The sequence below is a fragment of the Lacerta agilis genome, chromosome 16 (assembly GCF_009819535.1).
Source record: "Lacerta agilis isolate rLacAgi1 chromosome 16, rLacAgi1.pri, whole genome shotgun sequence".
NCBI lineage: Eukaryota > Metazoa > Chordata > Lepidosauria > Squamata > Lacertidae > Lacerta > Lacerta agilis.
In genome coordinates this window covers 19,100,918-19,115,906 of record NC_046327.1, presented here as the reverse complement: position 1 = coordinate 19,115,906, position 14,989 = coordinate 19,100,918, and the positions used below count along the sequence as shown (strand labels likewise).

The 14,989-nt window shown below is 45.2% G+C and overlaps 1 protein-coding gene across 2 annotated transcripts in view; it reads left to right on the top strand.

Moving 5' to 3' along the window:
- The first annotated feature begins 2,698 nt into the window (after nucleotides 1–2,698).
- Nucleotides 2,699–14,989, top strand: part of PIGG (phosphatidylinositol glycan anchor biosynthesis class G) — a 50,237-nt gene continuing 37,946 nt past the window's right edge. The window contains exons 1-5 of one of the 2 annotated variants that reach the window (XM_033172754.1): nucleotides 2,699–2,966; nucleotides 4,307–4,512; nucleotides 8,889–9,098; nucleotides 11,766–11,954; nucleotides 14,049–14,193. In XM_033172754.1, the coding sequence (XP_033028645.1) occupies nucleotides 2,813–2,966; nucleotides 4,307–4,512; nucleotides 8,889–9,098; nucleotides 11,766–11,954; nucleotides 14,049–14,193 (904 nt within the window). In that variant the 5' untranslated portion in view covers nucleotides 2,699–2,812. The remainder of the gene's footprint in view (nucleotides 2,967–4,306; nucleotides 4,513–8,888; nucleotides 9,099–11,765; nucleotides 11,955–14,048; nucleotides 14,194–14,989) is intronic. The other variant, XM_033172753.1, reaches the window with a different exon arrangement.

Below are 14,989 nucleotides of genomic sequence, written 5' to 3'. Positions count from 1 at the left end.
ATATATTCAACACAAAAAAGCGACAATTTGTTGTTGACAAAGGACAGCTGGACATATAAAGGGCCCCATTACATTCAGTAGCTTAGGGCTTCATCAAACCTAAATCCGGCAGACAGTTACTGTTTCTTGAAATTAAAATGATGAGAAGCATGGATGGTGCCAACTGATTGCATGTAATCGAAGCCCTGGCCAACCTCTGAAACATCTGAATGGCTCGTGCTATTGACACGATTGCCCCTGAGTGCCTTGTCCCACTTTGTGGAGCCCGTTTGGCCCCCTCGTATACTCCAGAGCTTAGGGCGAGGAAACAAGATGGGAGATGGCTTGAACATAAGTGGAGGAAAGAGCCGAATGAATGCACCCCAACACTGGTAAGGGCTCATTACCGAGCCTACCTAGTGTAAAGAAGGCATACTTTGCTGCCTCCATGGCATCCTTAATATGTCATCTGGCAGAGCTTTTCCTGACTGGGGCAAAGGAGGTGGTAGAACCAACCGTAGCTTGCTGTGATGTGACTTGTTTACAAAGCATTTTGAGGATAAAATCACTTGCATCCACCAAGACCTTGTCTCTGCTGTTATAGCAGATGAATCTAGTCTTGTGGTGTTGGATGAGTTTCGGTTAGTAAGGCTTGAGGATGTGGACAAGGTGCTCGGATCGGTCAGGACGACCACTTGCGCTCTAGCCCCTTACCTCTCTTGGCTGATAAAATCAGCAGGGAAGGAACAGCTGGCTGGGCCAGGGAAGTGGTCAATGCCTCTTTACAAGAGGGGATGGTCCCTGCCTGTTTGAAGGAGGCAGTGGTAAAACCACTCCTTAAGTAACCTTCCCTGGATTCGGAAAACCTAACTAATTCTGGCCAGTTGCTAATCTCTCTTTCCTGAGCAAGGTTTTGGAGTGAGTGGTTGCAGACCAGATCCAGGTGCTGTTAATTCTTCTCGACCTCTCAGTGGCTTTCAATACCATCAACCATGGTATTCTTCTGGAGCAATTGTCCAAACTAGGAGTGGGTGGCACTGCTTTGCAGTGGTTCCAGTCCTACTTGGATGGTCGTTCCCAGAGGGCATTGCTTGGGGAAAGCTTTTCAGCCCTTTGGAACCTTCAATGTGAGGTTCCTCAGGGCTCAATCCTATCCCCTAAATTGTTTAACATCTACATGAAACCGCTGGATGGGGTTATCCAGAGGTTTTGGAGTACATTGTCAGCAGTATGCTGATGACACTCAGCTCTATTTTTTCTTTACATTTGCAGGTGAGGCAGTATAAGTGCTGGACCAGTGTCTTGCCTCGGTAATGGACTGGATGAGAGCCAGCAAACTGAAACTCAATCCAGATAAGACTGAGGCACTGTTAGTGGGTGGTTCCCTAGACCAGATGGGTGGGAGATCACCTGCTCTTGATAGGGTTACAATTTCTCTGAAGGAGTAGGTTTGTAGCTTGGGGGTACTAGATCCTTTGCTGTTGCTCAAGGTTCAGGTCGCGTCAGTGGCCTGGAGTGTCTTCCATCAGCTTCTATTTGTGGCCCAGCTACACTCCTGTCTGGACAGGGATAGCCTAACTATTGTTGTCTATGCTCTGGTAACCTCAGGGTTAGATTATTGCAATGTGTAATACATAGGGCTACCTCTGAAGACAGTTCAGAAACTTCAGCTAGTGCAGAATTCAGCAGTCATGTTGCTCACTGGAGCAAGACAGTTTGAGCATATAACACCAATCCTGGCCCAACTGCACTGGCTACCAATTAGTTTCTGGGCCCAATTCAAAGTGCTGGTTTTGACATATAAAGCCCCAAATGGCTCAGGACTGCAATACCTCAAGGAACGCCTCTTTCCATATGAACCTACCCAAATCCTGAGATCATCTTCTGAGGCCCTCCTTCATGTGCCTCCTCCTTGAGAGGTCCGAAGGGTGGCAACACGAGAAGGGGCCTTCTCTGAAGAGGCTCCCCATCTGTGGAATGCTCTCCCCAGGGAAGTTTGCCAGGCACCTTCATTATACACCTTTAGGCGCGAGGCAAAAATGTTCTTTTTTTAACCATGCCTTTGGTTGATTTTATTGACATCCTGTGCCCTTTTAAAATGTGTTTTTTTTGGGGGGGTGACTATTGGGCTGTTGACCCATTTTCTGTCAGTCTTGTCATGTTTTGTTTGTACAAGAATGCTAGCAATGGGCTATTGAAAGCACAAGCCCCATCTATCTCCAATCAAGTTAATGCATAAGAAAAACAGGATTTTCTCTGCTTCCTTGTATTTGTTTTCTGTTTGGTATGACTTCCTGGTCTTAAACTGCTGAGAATTGCATTTACAAATCTGCTTGTGTATTCATTTTGTTTAAATCAGTAAAGCTATTGATGCTGTTATTTGCGCATTTAATTTCATCTATTCAATTACACATATTGTGTAGGTTAACTAATATGAACTGTATTGCAAACACTTTAATTTGCGGTGCCGAAATTTAATTCAGTGTGTGGCCCCTCGCGGCCCACTTTGCCTGAGAGCTTGGCCCGCACTGGATTATATGTGGTAAAACGCACTTTAACACACGTAAATGCTCCGTCGCAGTGGTTTTCTGGGAAATGTAGTCTTCCCCACCCTCCTCTCGGGATTGGCTCTTGCCTCAACGCCTTCCATATAGGAGGCGCCTTGCATTGAGGCCAGGCCAGCCATTGGTCAGCCGGCAGCCAATAGCTGCCTAGAGTGCCCTCCGGGCTTCCCCGATTGTTGTGGCCCGTCGGAAGCGGCGGAGGTGTGCGCAGGCGCGCCTCGCGAACTCACCTGTCTTCCGGCTCTACCTGTCCGCGCTGGAGCCGGAGGATGCGGCTGCGCTCGGGGGTCTTCGCCTCCGCCTGCCTGCTAGTGCAGGCGCTGGGCGTCGGGCTCTTCCTCAGGGGCTTCTTTCCGGTGCCGGTGAGGTCGCTGCCTAGGAGCGGGGCTCTTTCTGGGCCGCCGGCGGAGCCGCCTCCCACAGGTAAATGCATTGCCTCCCTCCTGGCGGCGTGGGAGGCGGGAAAGGTGTGTGTGTGTGTGGGGGGGTTATACGCTTGGAAACAACGGGGGTCGGCCTCCTTCTCATCGCCCAAGCCATGAGTTCGTCTCTCCACACCCCTTTTCATGGGAAAGAGCCGTGGGCGGGGTAGCTGCCCCACCCCTAAATAAATGAAAATAGCTTACAAGTAGAAATAAGTAAAAAGATTTCGACAGGTTTTCCTGAGCACTTCGGGTCAAAAGAAAGGGATTTAAAACAACTGTTGTCCAATCTAATCCAAGTCGTTATTCTGGTCAGGGGCCAGCATAAGATAAAAACACCTCCATACATAAATGTAACACGCTAGATAGGCTGCCAAAGTAACTGCCGAAGTCAAAAGGTAAAGGTAAAGGTAAAAGGACCCCATGGCAGTTAAGTCCAGTCAAAGGTGACTATCGGGTTGGAGTGCTCATCTCGCTTTCAGGCCAAAGGAGCCGGCGTTTGTCCACAGACAGCTTTCTGGGTCCTGTGGCCAGCATGACTAAACCGCTTCTGGTGCAACGGGACACCGTGACGGAAACCAGAGCGCATGGAAATGCTGTTTACCTTCTCGCTACAGCGGTACCTATTTATCTACTTGCACTGGTATGCTTTTGAACTGCTAGGTTGGCAGGAGCTGGGACAGAACAACGGGGGCTCACTCCGTCGCAGGGATTTGAACCGCTGACCTTCCAGTTGGCAAGCCCTAGAGGCTCAGTGGTTTAGACCATAGCTCCACCCGTGTCCTGCAAACTGCCAAAGTAGAGGGTACTTATTCATGCTCACAGTTACAGTAGAACAGCAAAAGATGAAAACACATAAAACATGTAAATCAAGCCTTCAGTTTTAGACCTGCTGTGTCCAACTGTTGTTGAGACATTTCATTCTGAATCTGCTGGACAGAGCCAGAGAGAAGGTGAGTGTCCTTCCCCTTCCCAACATAAATCCTGCCTACGCCCATGGAAAGAGGCTCTGCCTTGCATGCAGAAGGTCCAAGGAGCAACCTCCAAGGAGCCCTGGGATTAAGCCCTTTCTGAAACCCAGGAGAGCCACTGCCAGTCAGTGTAGTCAGTACTGAGTTAGATGCACCCAGTGGTCTGACCCACTATAAGGCAGTTTCCTTTGTTTCCCCACAACCACCACCCATCACGTGGCCCAGGAGAGAGGGAGGGCAAGTGAGTAGGCAGTGAGCTGGCAGGTTGCCCACTTTCTGCAGCAAGGCAGACAACTGGGGATAGTATTTACATAGAAAACCAACCCTTGACTTGACTTGGTGACTCATACATGTCTTAAATATATTTTAGGATTCTCTTCCAACTGGACGAAGGTGCCATCCCCTCTCTTTAAAAAAGCTGTCATAGTACTGATTGATGCCTTGAGAGATGACTTTGTGTTTGGCTCGAAAGGCAAAAGGTTCATGCCCTACACAACCCAGCTGGTGGAAAGAGGAACATCTCATAGTTTTGTAGCGGAAGCCAAGCCACCTACAGTTACCATGCCTCGAATTAAGGTAAGTTCTGATATTTGGACATGTGCTTCAGAACAATGTTAGAAATTAGCCGGGTGTCAGGCGTGTTTTGCAACCAGTGTGGGTCTGATTGCGTCCATGTGGAGATCTCTGGATGCCATGTTGACGACTGAGATCTCCATTTGGCTGGCCTCTCCAGTTTTCTAAAGCAGGTAAGCAGAAGAGCTTATTTATTACATTTATATCCCACCTTTTTCTCCGAGGAGTTAATCCCAGTTAATCTCTACAACAACCCTGTGAGGTAGGTTTAAGAGGCTGTGACTGGCCCAAGGTCACCCAGTGAGCTTCATGGCTTTGTGGGGATTTGAACCCTGATCTCACTAGTCCCAGTCTGACACTCTAACCACTGCACCACCCTGGCTTCCTAGAGTACTTCTGCTGTAGGACAGCTATATAAGTTAAGCAAGTAAATAAATATGGGGAAAGCAGAATGTCACTTAGAGAAGCATCTGAAATCTTTCTTTGAAGCTTGAATTTCTTTTATTCTGGGTTGTTTTATTTAATGTTTTAATGTGGTATGAGATTTTTTTATTTAAACTATAAAGCTTATAAAAATGAAATTAATAATAATAAAAATATTAATACATTTCATTTTAAAAATGGCCCCTAGATATTCCATTGTTGCGACTGTAACCTAGGTTTAAGGTGCCATTTGGTGATTAGCTTACATATATGAGTTTCTAATACTGCTTCAGAATTGCTTGTACTTTTTTGAGAGGACTTCCAGGTTAGCAAGCACTGTAGGTGTAGGACAGAATTTCAAGCGTCGGGTATCTTTGTGCAGGACAGAGTCTAGCTAGCTGTTTCTTCCCCTTAGAACTTCCCACAGCTTAAGAGGCACCCTCCTTTTGAACAGAGCAGAGGTTTGTCTCTTCAATAGCAGCAACTATTGAGAGGAAAACTAGCAAAACTTTGCATGTGTTTGTGGTCCTTATACATTTATGTTCCTCCTTTTGATCCTGGCCATTGGCTTTGTTGTTATACTGAAGGGCAGACAATGAAAAATCTTCTATTGTCACATTGAGGGTGGATGGTTTATAAAAGTTTTTGAAAAAATGTTTCTTGAGCGGAACCAGTAATGACTTCTGCTAAGTGTTCATGAGATCAGGGTATAATTTTATCTATATTCTTTGCCCCAGGGAAATTTGCTTAGCAACTCCTTTGTTTTCTGAGATTATATCTACATTTCCCCAAAGACTTGCAAACATACACATGTTTACAACTTTGAGGACTAGAAACTTACATTTTTTAAAAAAGGGAAACAGATTATTTAATCTGAATTATGTGATATATCCTGTGGCTTTCTTGGGCTTCTGTATGTAGTTCCAGCCCAACAAAGTACCTACAAACAAATTGGGATCGGGACATCCAAATTCCACAAAACAGAAGAGTATAAACCAGTTATATAAAACACCTTTATATCACAAATGTGAACAAATGAAGACTGACATAACCTTTAAATACTCTGTTTAAGATTTAATGTGTGTACCAGTACATTTTAGGAAGCAACATATTACTACTAGTTGTTGCAGAATTTAAAAAACATACAAACATGGATGCGGTGCAGGAAAGGTGCTAAATTGTGTTTCTACACTGCAATTGGTTGCATGTAAGAGCTCCATGAGCTTGCTTAGGCTAATCAACAAAAGCTGCTGGCATTAAGGATGGAAATATGCTTTCATGGGTTGCAAGCAACCAACATGTCCCAAGGATTTCTGCTTGCATGGTGGGACGCCACCCCATCCTCCCATGTATGTGCCAAGCAACCCTCAGGAATCTCTATAGCAAGGAACGCATACTACAGTTGTACCTTGGTTTTCGAACAGCCCAGTTCTCAAAGGTTTTGGCTGAACAATTGAAACCCGGAAGTGACTGTTACGGTTTTTGAACGTTCTTTTGGAAGCTGAACGTCCGACGGGGCTTCCGATTTGGAAGCCACGATTTGGAAGTTGAATGCTTTGGAAGTCAAACAGACTTCCTGAATGGATTCTGTTCGACTTCCAAGGTATGACTATACTGTTTTGTGCATCAGGATAAAAATTCCTCAGTAGCCTACTAATGTTAAATGAGTTTCTAATTAAATACTCTGACAACATCAAGAACTGTGTTATTAGAACTTAATGAGCCGTTGCAATTAATTCATCTTATGTCCTTAAAACTTACTGTGAAGTTTCCCAAAAAAGACATTGCAATCTCTGTCCCAAAATAGATGCCTGTGAGGATTGATTGTCTGCTTTGGAAAGTGGCCGTCATCACAATTTGTCTTAAGTATCGGTTTCTTTTAATTTTGGTGAATGGATTCTGTAAATGATGCACAACAGCTACAGCACAGTTGATCAACTTTTTAATTTTGTGTGTTGCAAAACGGCACTCGATGCTTGTCGTGTCTTTTCCTTGTCTTGTTTTTGCTGTACAGCTGGAATCTTTCCAAGTTCAATATTGGGGATGGGCAGAAGTCTGAGGAGAGGGGAGGGATGTGCGGGCAGAGGAGGCAGGGGAGCTGGATGATGATCCGGGGGAAGGGGCCAGTGATATGTGGGGTTTTGTGGAACCCGTGAGGCAGGTGCCAAGGAGAGCCAAGGGGAAGAGACTGGGCACCCAGAGACAAGGGGAAAAGAGGTGGGAGGAGAGATTCAGGGAGTCTCAGAGACAGAAGGGGCTGTGCTGGTCCCAGGGAGAGTCTTGCCTTTGGTCCCCCCTTCCACTGTCTCCACGCATAAGGAGGGTTATAGTGGCGGGAGCAACAAGGGCAGAGTTGTAGGGTGCTAGATTGCCTAGGCAGCTAGTTAGCATGGGTGGTGTGTCTTACCATTGCACCTTAGGAGATGATGCAACCGAGTTCTTTGCCAATAAAGAAATACATTCATACCTCGAGTTGCGTACACTCCATGTTGCGTACGTTCGACTTACGGACCTCCGCGACCCGGAAGTCCTCCCCAGAGCGTGCGGGTGCGCAGAAGCGTTCTGCGCACTTTGCACATGCACAGAAGCGCAAAAATGTGTGAACTTCCGGGTTTTTTGTTTTTTTGGGGGGGGGGGCGTTCGTGTTAAGCATGCCCGTGTTACGTAGCATGATCCGGAATGGATCACGTGCGTAACACGGGGTACCACTGTAAATTTCCAAAAGCATGTCTTTGTTGGGCTGGGTTTGCTCTGGACATTCTTGGATCTCCTATCTAAACTTTCAGTGTTGGATCCTGGGAACTGAGAACATTTTTCTCCTTGTTGACGGATAGAAGTTCTGTTTCTCTTTGAAAGCAAATAATCATTTGCCTTGTTGCTGGTGGCGGCTAGGGACTGTGGGCCAGGTGAGTTCCCATCCTTCTTTCCAGGCTTAGGGCTGGTTCATAACATGGGTGAGGGTTATGTAGTGTTGACTCAGCAAACCCAAGCAAGGCATCAGGCTACTGTGCTCTGTCAGGAGGAGGACTATAGGTATGGTACGGTTTATATAGATACTACCCCAATAGCGGTGAGCATCAGTAATACATATCAATGCAGAAGAAATAGGCCATAAAAGTACAATTCATTAAAAAGTCAAGCAAAGCAAAAAAAATAAGTAGGGGCAGGATTTTGGGTGGAGTTGGGGTTGGGAAATGAAATGTTCCATTACATGCTGGTCCAAGGAATGCACTCCATATCGGAAGATGTCTCTTAGCACTATTCCATTCCTAGCAGACTTGGGCAGCTAGAGGTTCCTGCGCTCTTCTGTGTAACTCAGTTGCCAGCTGTGCGCTTTGTGGCGCAGGTCACGCACCCCTGAAATCCTCCACCTTTAAGTGCCTGAGCAGAAAGGGGTGGCTGGCCAGCAGATGGCAGACAGACGAGCAGAGAATAACTTCACCCAGTCCTCCTCTCACAGTTTAGCCCCACGTGAGCCCCATGTGTTCTCTGCCTTCTATTCTGTTGGGTAGAAGACTACTGCCATGAATAACGTCCATTGAAAATAATCTTAGCTTTGCATTGTGTGTGAACTGGGAATCCTGGCTTACAACTGAATGATGAAACCATTGTTTCTAGGTTTGCACATAATGCTAGGCTAAGATTCCCATCACCTTTGAACCTCGGCCATGCTGACTGTGGAGTGATGGGAGGGAGGAATCCAGCAACAATTGGAGGATACCACATTGGCTATCCTTGTGTACATATCTAACTGAGACTTGCTTGGCAGTTGTGCAGATGTGTTCTTTCTGGGTTGTTTTTTTTAAGTGTCTCAGAATTGGTTCATCAAGCCTGTTATAGATGATTGTAATAACATTTTTTACTGTTCATGCACCCTTGTCCTAAGGCAGTCTCGTCTTCTTCTCAAACCCTATCAAGATGTTTCCCCCCTCTGCTTTTTGGGCATCTGTTTGCAGGCACTGACAACAGGGAGCATCCCGGGTTTCATCGATGTCATCATGAATCTGAATTCTCCAGCCTTGCTGGAAGACAACTTGATACAGCAGGCCAAAGCAGCTGGGAAAAGGATAATCTTCTATGGTGATGATACTTGGGTTCGATTATTTCCAAAGCAGTTTGCAGAATATGATGGAACAACATCTTTTTTTGTCTCAGACTATACTGAGGTATGAAAATGCTCCAGTACAGTGATGTAAGAAATTGCATTGTTAGGTTAGTGTGCAAATAATTACTGTGTGAAAATTTGATTTATTCTTGCCTATGTGTTCTTAAAGATCTGTGTATTAGCTCATAGTAAAAAAGCTGGATTGATCATATATTCTAAAGCATGTTTTAGTTGCCACATTTCTAAAATGGGTATGTTTTTCCTGTCTGTGTTGTTTTTGGTGGTTTCTTTTGCAATTGGAGCCAGTCAAATAATTGACAGGCTCTGCCTCCCCATTGTGACGAACTACTAAAAGTTCCATATGTGGTTGTCACAAAATTGCAGACCAGAGTTCCTTACTTTAGCTCAGTAATGGAGAGCTTGTAGCCCTCCAGAAGATGCCAGACTCCAACTCCCATTGTTGCTGAGCATTGGCCGTGCTGACTGCAGCTGATGGGGGTTGGAGTCTAACATCATCTTGAGAACCACTGATTCCTCAGCCCTGCCCTAGCCTGCACAAACCCTTGAAAGCTTTGGAATTGCCATTTGCAGCAAGTACAACTGGTCCAAAAGGATGCGGGTGGCGCTGTGGTCTAAACCACTGAGCCTCTTGGGCTTGCTGATCAGAAGGTTGGCGGTTCGAATCCCCACGACGGGGTGAGCTCCCGTTGCTCAATCCCTGCTCCTGTCAACCTAGCAGTTCGAAAGCACGTCAAGTGCAAGTAGATAAATAGGTACCACTGCGGCGGGAAGGTAAATGGCGTTTCCGTGCGCTACTCTGGTTTTGGTGTTCCGTTGCACCAGAAGCTGCTTAGTCATGCTGGCCACATGACCAGGGAAAACTGTCTGCGGAAAAACGCCGGCTCCCTCGGCCTCTAAAGCGAGATGAGCATCGCAACCCCAGAGTCATCTGCGACTGGACTTAACTGTCAGGGGTCCTTTACCTTTACCTTTTTTTACAACTGGCCCACTTGGAATGGTTCTCTAGAACTTCAGGCAGGGCTCTTTCTGGTCCCCTTTAATTTTGTATTTACTATGTTCTTTTCTACCAAAGAACTCAATACTATTTATTTATTTTAAAACAATGGATACATGTGATACAAGGAAGATAGGGGGAAGAGGAAAATAACTTACTTGAATATTGCCTTTTTCATACGGTTATGTTAATGACCAGGCAGACAAGTCTCTGCAAGAGATGGTTCTGGGAGGGAAGAAACAAAATGGCACTTTGTCCTAGCTGAGCCAACGGGGAGAGCTTAGGTTTTTCAACTCTTCCTCTACCGCATCTTCATGGAAGGGTTTTTAGAAGAGCCTTCTAACTGGAGATGCCAAGGATTGAGTTCCCTCCATGAAAACCATGCCATGAACTCTGGCTCTTCCCAAGTTGATGCACTTGACATTGTTGTTGTTGTTGTTGTTGTTGTTGTTGTTCTTAAAACAATGTTTTGAAAGGTATAGTCTCTGCTTCTGTTGTAGGAGTTTAAAGCTTCTGCCACTGCCTTGGTAAAGGGTAGCATGAGGATTGTCAGCCTGGTCTTGTGGATTGCAGCTGAGTGTGCTCTGATTCAGAGAACCAGTTAACCTGCAACATGCTGTGCTTAGAGGCTTAGAAATTCAGTTAGGTCCACATGGTTACTTAATTCTTATTAATTGGCCATCTGCCTAAAGATCCTTCTACACCAGTGTTTCCGAAACTTGGGTTTCCAGATGGTTTTTTGGGACTACAATTCCCATCATCCCTGAATATTGGTCTCGCCAGCTAGGAATGATGGGAGTTCAAAAACAACAGGAGACCCCAGTTTGGGAAACACTGTTCTATAGTGTTTCTTGGACTCCAGCACTCCAGAGGAGAGGGGCATCATGTTTGAACGCTCCCCAGTTGAAAACAACTCATTGTATGTAGAAAATGAGCGTGTCTGTGAGAGACGTTCAGCCTTGCCTTCTCCCTTTAGTGTGCAATTTCCACTCTTGTGTAGGAAATAATAGGAACCATTGCAGTGTGATACAGTCCAGGAACAGCTTTCCCCCTTGGATTCTGCCGACTGTATAAACTGCAAGCTTGAAAAATTAAGATTTTTGCTAAATGAATAAATGCTTAAGCCAAGAAAGAACTTAGCATATGAAGTTGAAAGTGTGTAAATGTACCAAATCCTTGAGAAAGAATATTTTGAAGAAGAAGACTAGATGTTCTAGTTAAGATGAGATGTAACATGTAAATTTGTATGTATGAAAATACAGTAAATCCTGGGAAAGAATTTACTGAAGAAGCCCAAAACTGTCCATGGGCGAAACAGGGGACAAACGCCGGCACCCTGTCTAACTTTTGTACGTAACATCTTCAATATTTCATCTGATTGGACTTGCTTTCATCAATTAACATCTGTGCGTATCATCCTCGATATTTCATCTGACTGGACCTATTTTCATCAATATCTACAGGAGCCTGGCTAAAGAAATTTAAAGACTGAAATTGTCCTGTTGCACTAACTTGAATGAGTTTTCTGTTTGTGGCTTCTTTGTTAGACTTCTTGCATTGCTCTCTCTTTGGTTGGACTACCAATATAGAATTCAGTACGTGGAATGGTTTGGTAGATTTGTGTGCGCCGTTTTTGTGCTGCTTATTGTATACTGAAAAATTAAGATGGCATAGGAGTTTCAACCTGCCTTTGTTTTTCCTTTCCCTCTTAAGGTTGATGATAATGTTACCAGACACTTGGATAATGTGATGAAAAGAGAAGACTGGGATCTGCTCATCCTTCACTACTTGGGGCTGGACCATATTGGTCATCTGAGTGGACCACACAGTCCTTTAATAGGGCCAAAGCTTTCTGAAATGGATAACATCATCAAGAAGATTCACACTTCTCTCCTCTCCAAGGTGACATGCATATATATATTGATGTAAATTTAATCATGAGAGTAGGAACAGCATATGAAGCCTTAGGTTTCTATCCAATGTCATTTATACACTTATCAGCCTGTCCTAATGCATGCTTACTTGCAAGAAAGTCCCACAAAATGTAGCGAGGCTTATTCTCAGGCAAACGTACATAGGTTTACAGCCTTCGTGGTGCTGTTGCCTTTGACGTTTGGGGCAAGTTAACCTGATGCCCTTGAAAATCTTGGCCAATGTGTTAAGGACACGAGTAATTATAACAATTAAAAACTTCATCAGTGCATGTGACACAATTTCAGGCATTATGCAAAGGCTATTTTTGGGCATTCATGGCTATTTCAGGCATTATGCAAAGGCAAATACATGTTTGCAACCCACCTGACAACTCAACACGAAGCTGTATCCAATGGCAGCTCTCTCGGCAAGGGCACCTGCATGTAATGCACACGACTGCGGTACTCAGATTGCACATTTTTTCAGTGAAATGTGTGGAGTGACCTTAAAGCTCCATAAGGAAAAAGGACCACTGCCAACTTTTACCAGGGTGTGTGTAAATAGGAGAAAAAAAGTTTTGGGCTTAGTTACTTGAGAAAGTGATGCCGGGGCTCAAATCTGAGAATGCCACCTGATCTGGAAATTACTCCATCCTCCCTCAATCCCTGATGTGTTGGGGGACTCTCTGTACTTCCGAAGCCATTAAGGAAGTGCCCTCTGAAACCGCTCTAGTGTTTGAGGGGAAATAGGTGCCTTTTTGGCACTCATAAAGTCCTGTCTGTGCTGTGTGGCACAAACTATATGTGCCGTGGTGCTGCTGTCTGCCTTTTTCTTTTGGATGAACATTACAGTCGTACCTTAGTTGACAAACGCCTTGCGACTCGAACGTTTTGGCTCCCAAACGCCGCAAACCCAGAAGTGAGTATTCTGGTTTGCGAACGTTCTTTGGAACCCGTATGTCCGACACGGCTTCCGCGGCTTCCGATTGGCTGCAGGAGCTTCGGAATTGGCTTCCGATTGGCTGCAGGCATCGGAAGCCGCACCATGGTTTCCGAACATTTTGGAAGTCAAACAGACTTCCGGAACAGATTCTGTTCGACTTCCGAAGTACCACTATAGTGGCCGGCCTGTAGTGGCCCTCCGTTTGTCATAGAATCATAGAATTGGAAGAGACCACAAGGGCCATCCAGCCCAACCCCCTGCCAAGCAGGAAACACCATCAAAGCATTCCTGACAGATGGCTGTCAAGCCTCCGCTTAAAGACCTCCAAAGAAGGAGACTCCGCCACACTCCTTGGCAGCAAATTCCACTGTCGAACAGCTCTTACTGTCAGGAAGTTCTTCCTAATGTTTAGGTGAAATCTTCTTTCTTGTAGTTTGAATCCATTGTCCTGTGTCCGGTTCTCTGGAGCAGCAGAAAACAACCTTTCTCCCTCCTCTATATGACATCCTTTTATATATTTGAACATGGCTATCATATCACCCCTTAACCTTCTCTTCTCCAGGCTAAACATTGTGAAGTGCTCTCCCCAGGGACGTTCGCCTGGCACCTTCACTATATATTTTTAGGCACCCGGCAAAAACGTTCCTCTTCAACTGGCCCTTTGGCTGCTTAATATTCTACAGCCTTTTAAATGTGTCTGTGGGAGGGGGTTGGAGTATTGCTTTGCTGTTTTGTTCTACGTATTTACTTGTTTTTATCCTGTATTTAATTCTGCAAACCGCCCTGAGATCTTATGACGAAGGGCAGTATATAAATCCAATAGATAAATAAAAAACAAACAATTGGCTGAATGGCAGCCATTCCTCAAATTGCAGATGGGGGACCTGGTGCCCTCCACACATTGTTGGGCTCTACTTCCCATCAGCCCCAGCCATCATGACCAGCACTGCAGGGATATGGGGAGCTGGACCTCCCAACAGCTTCTACAGCGCCATGGGTTTCCTGTTCCTGCTCACACGGTTTTGACTACGACCACCTATGCTTCCTGAGCTTAGATTTTGTGAGTTAAGGAAACGAAATGGTTAACAGAGTATGTCAACATCGCCCCGCTAAGCCCTCGGCAATTTCCTTCCTTTGCAGGAGGAGGGAGAGGTGGCTTCACCCCACCTGCTCGTTGTCTGTGGCGACCATGGGATGTCTGAAACGGGGAGCCACGGGGGATCCTCGGAGGGCGAAGTGCGAACGCCCCTGCTTTTTATCAGCTCTGCTTTCGACAGGTCTGGGGGTAAGAGTTGGATTCCTCTTGCCGGTGCTGTTATTTCAGTAAAGAGATCCAGCTGCTTTTATTAAAAAGTGCCACAGAGGAGTAGCTACTCCCTTGTGAAATGCTTGGGAAATGACGCAACTTTAGTAAGGTGTGCTTAGTGTGTCCTGGTAGAAAGACAGTCTTATTTCAGAAAAAAAAGAGAGTTAAAAATGTCTCAGGTCTGTGGTAACCGTAGCATTAATAACGTCAGGACAGCTGCACAAATTATTATATCTAGGAAGTGGAAGGGGCAAGGTGAATAAAAAATGGAAGAATGGTACAAAGAGCTGTGGGATATAGCTATTAATGATAAATTAACATGTGCCATTAAGGTAAGACAGGGAATATGCAGGAGAAATGATTTTGAATTTGATTTTGAGGAGATAGGGAAGGTATTTGTACTGTTAAAATGGAAAGGAGTCAAACCATCGCAAGAGATGTTGAAAATTTGGGAGGTTGGATAGTTACAATGGAATGGCCTCAGTGCTGGGGTGCACATTTTTTCTCTTATTTATTTATGATTATTACTTTGTCAAAATAATAATAAATAAAAAATGTCAGGAATCACCCTTCCTCACCATGGGTTTTTTCTTTTCTCCCCCCCCCCCCCCCGGACTACCACTCCCCTCAGCCGTAGGTATCACAGTGGAACCGCTGAGTGTAGTGATTACCGTATTTTTCGCTCCATAGGACGCACCGGACCATAGGGCGCATCTCATTTTTAGAGGAGGAAACAAGAAAAAAAAATATTTTTCTGGTTTTCTTCCTCTAAAAG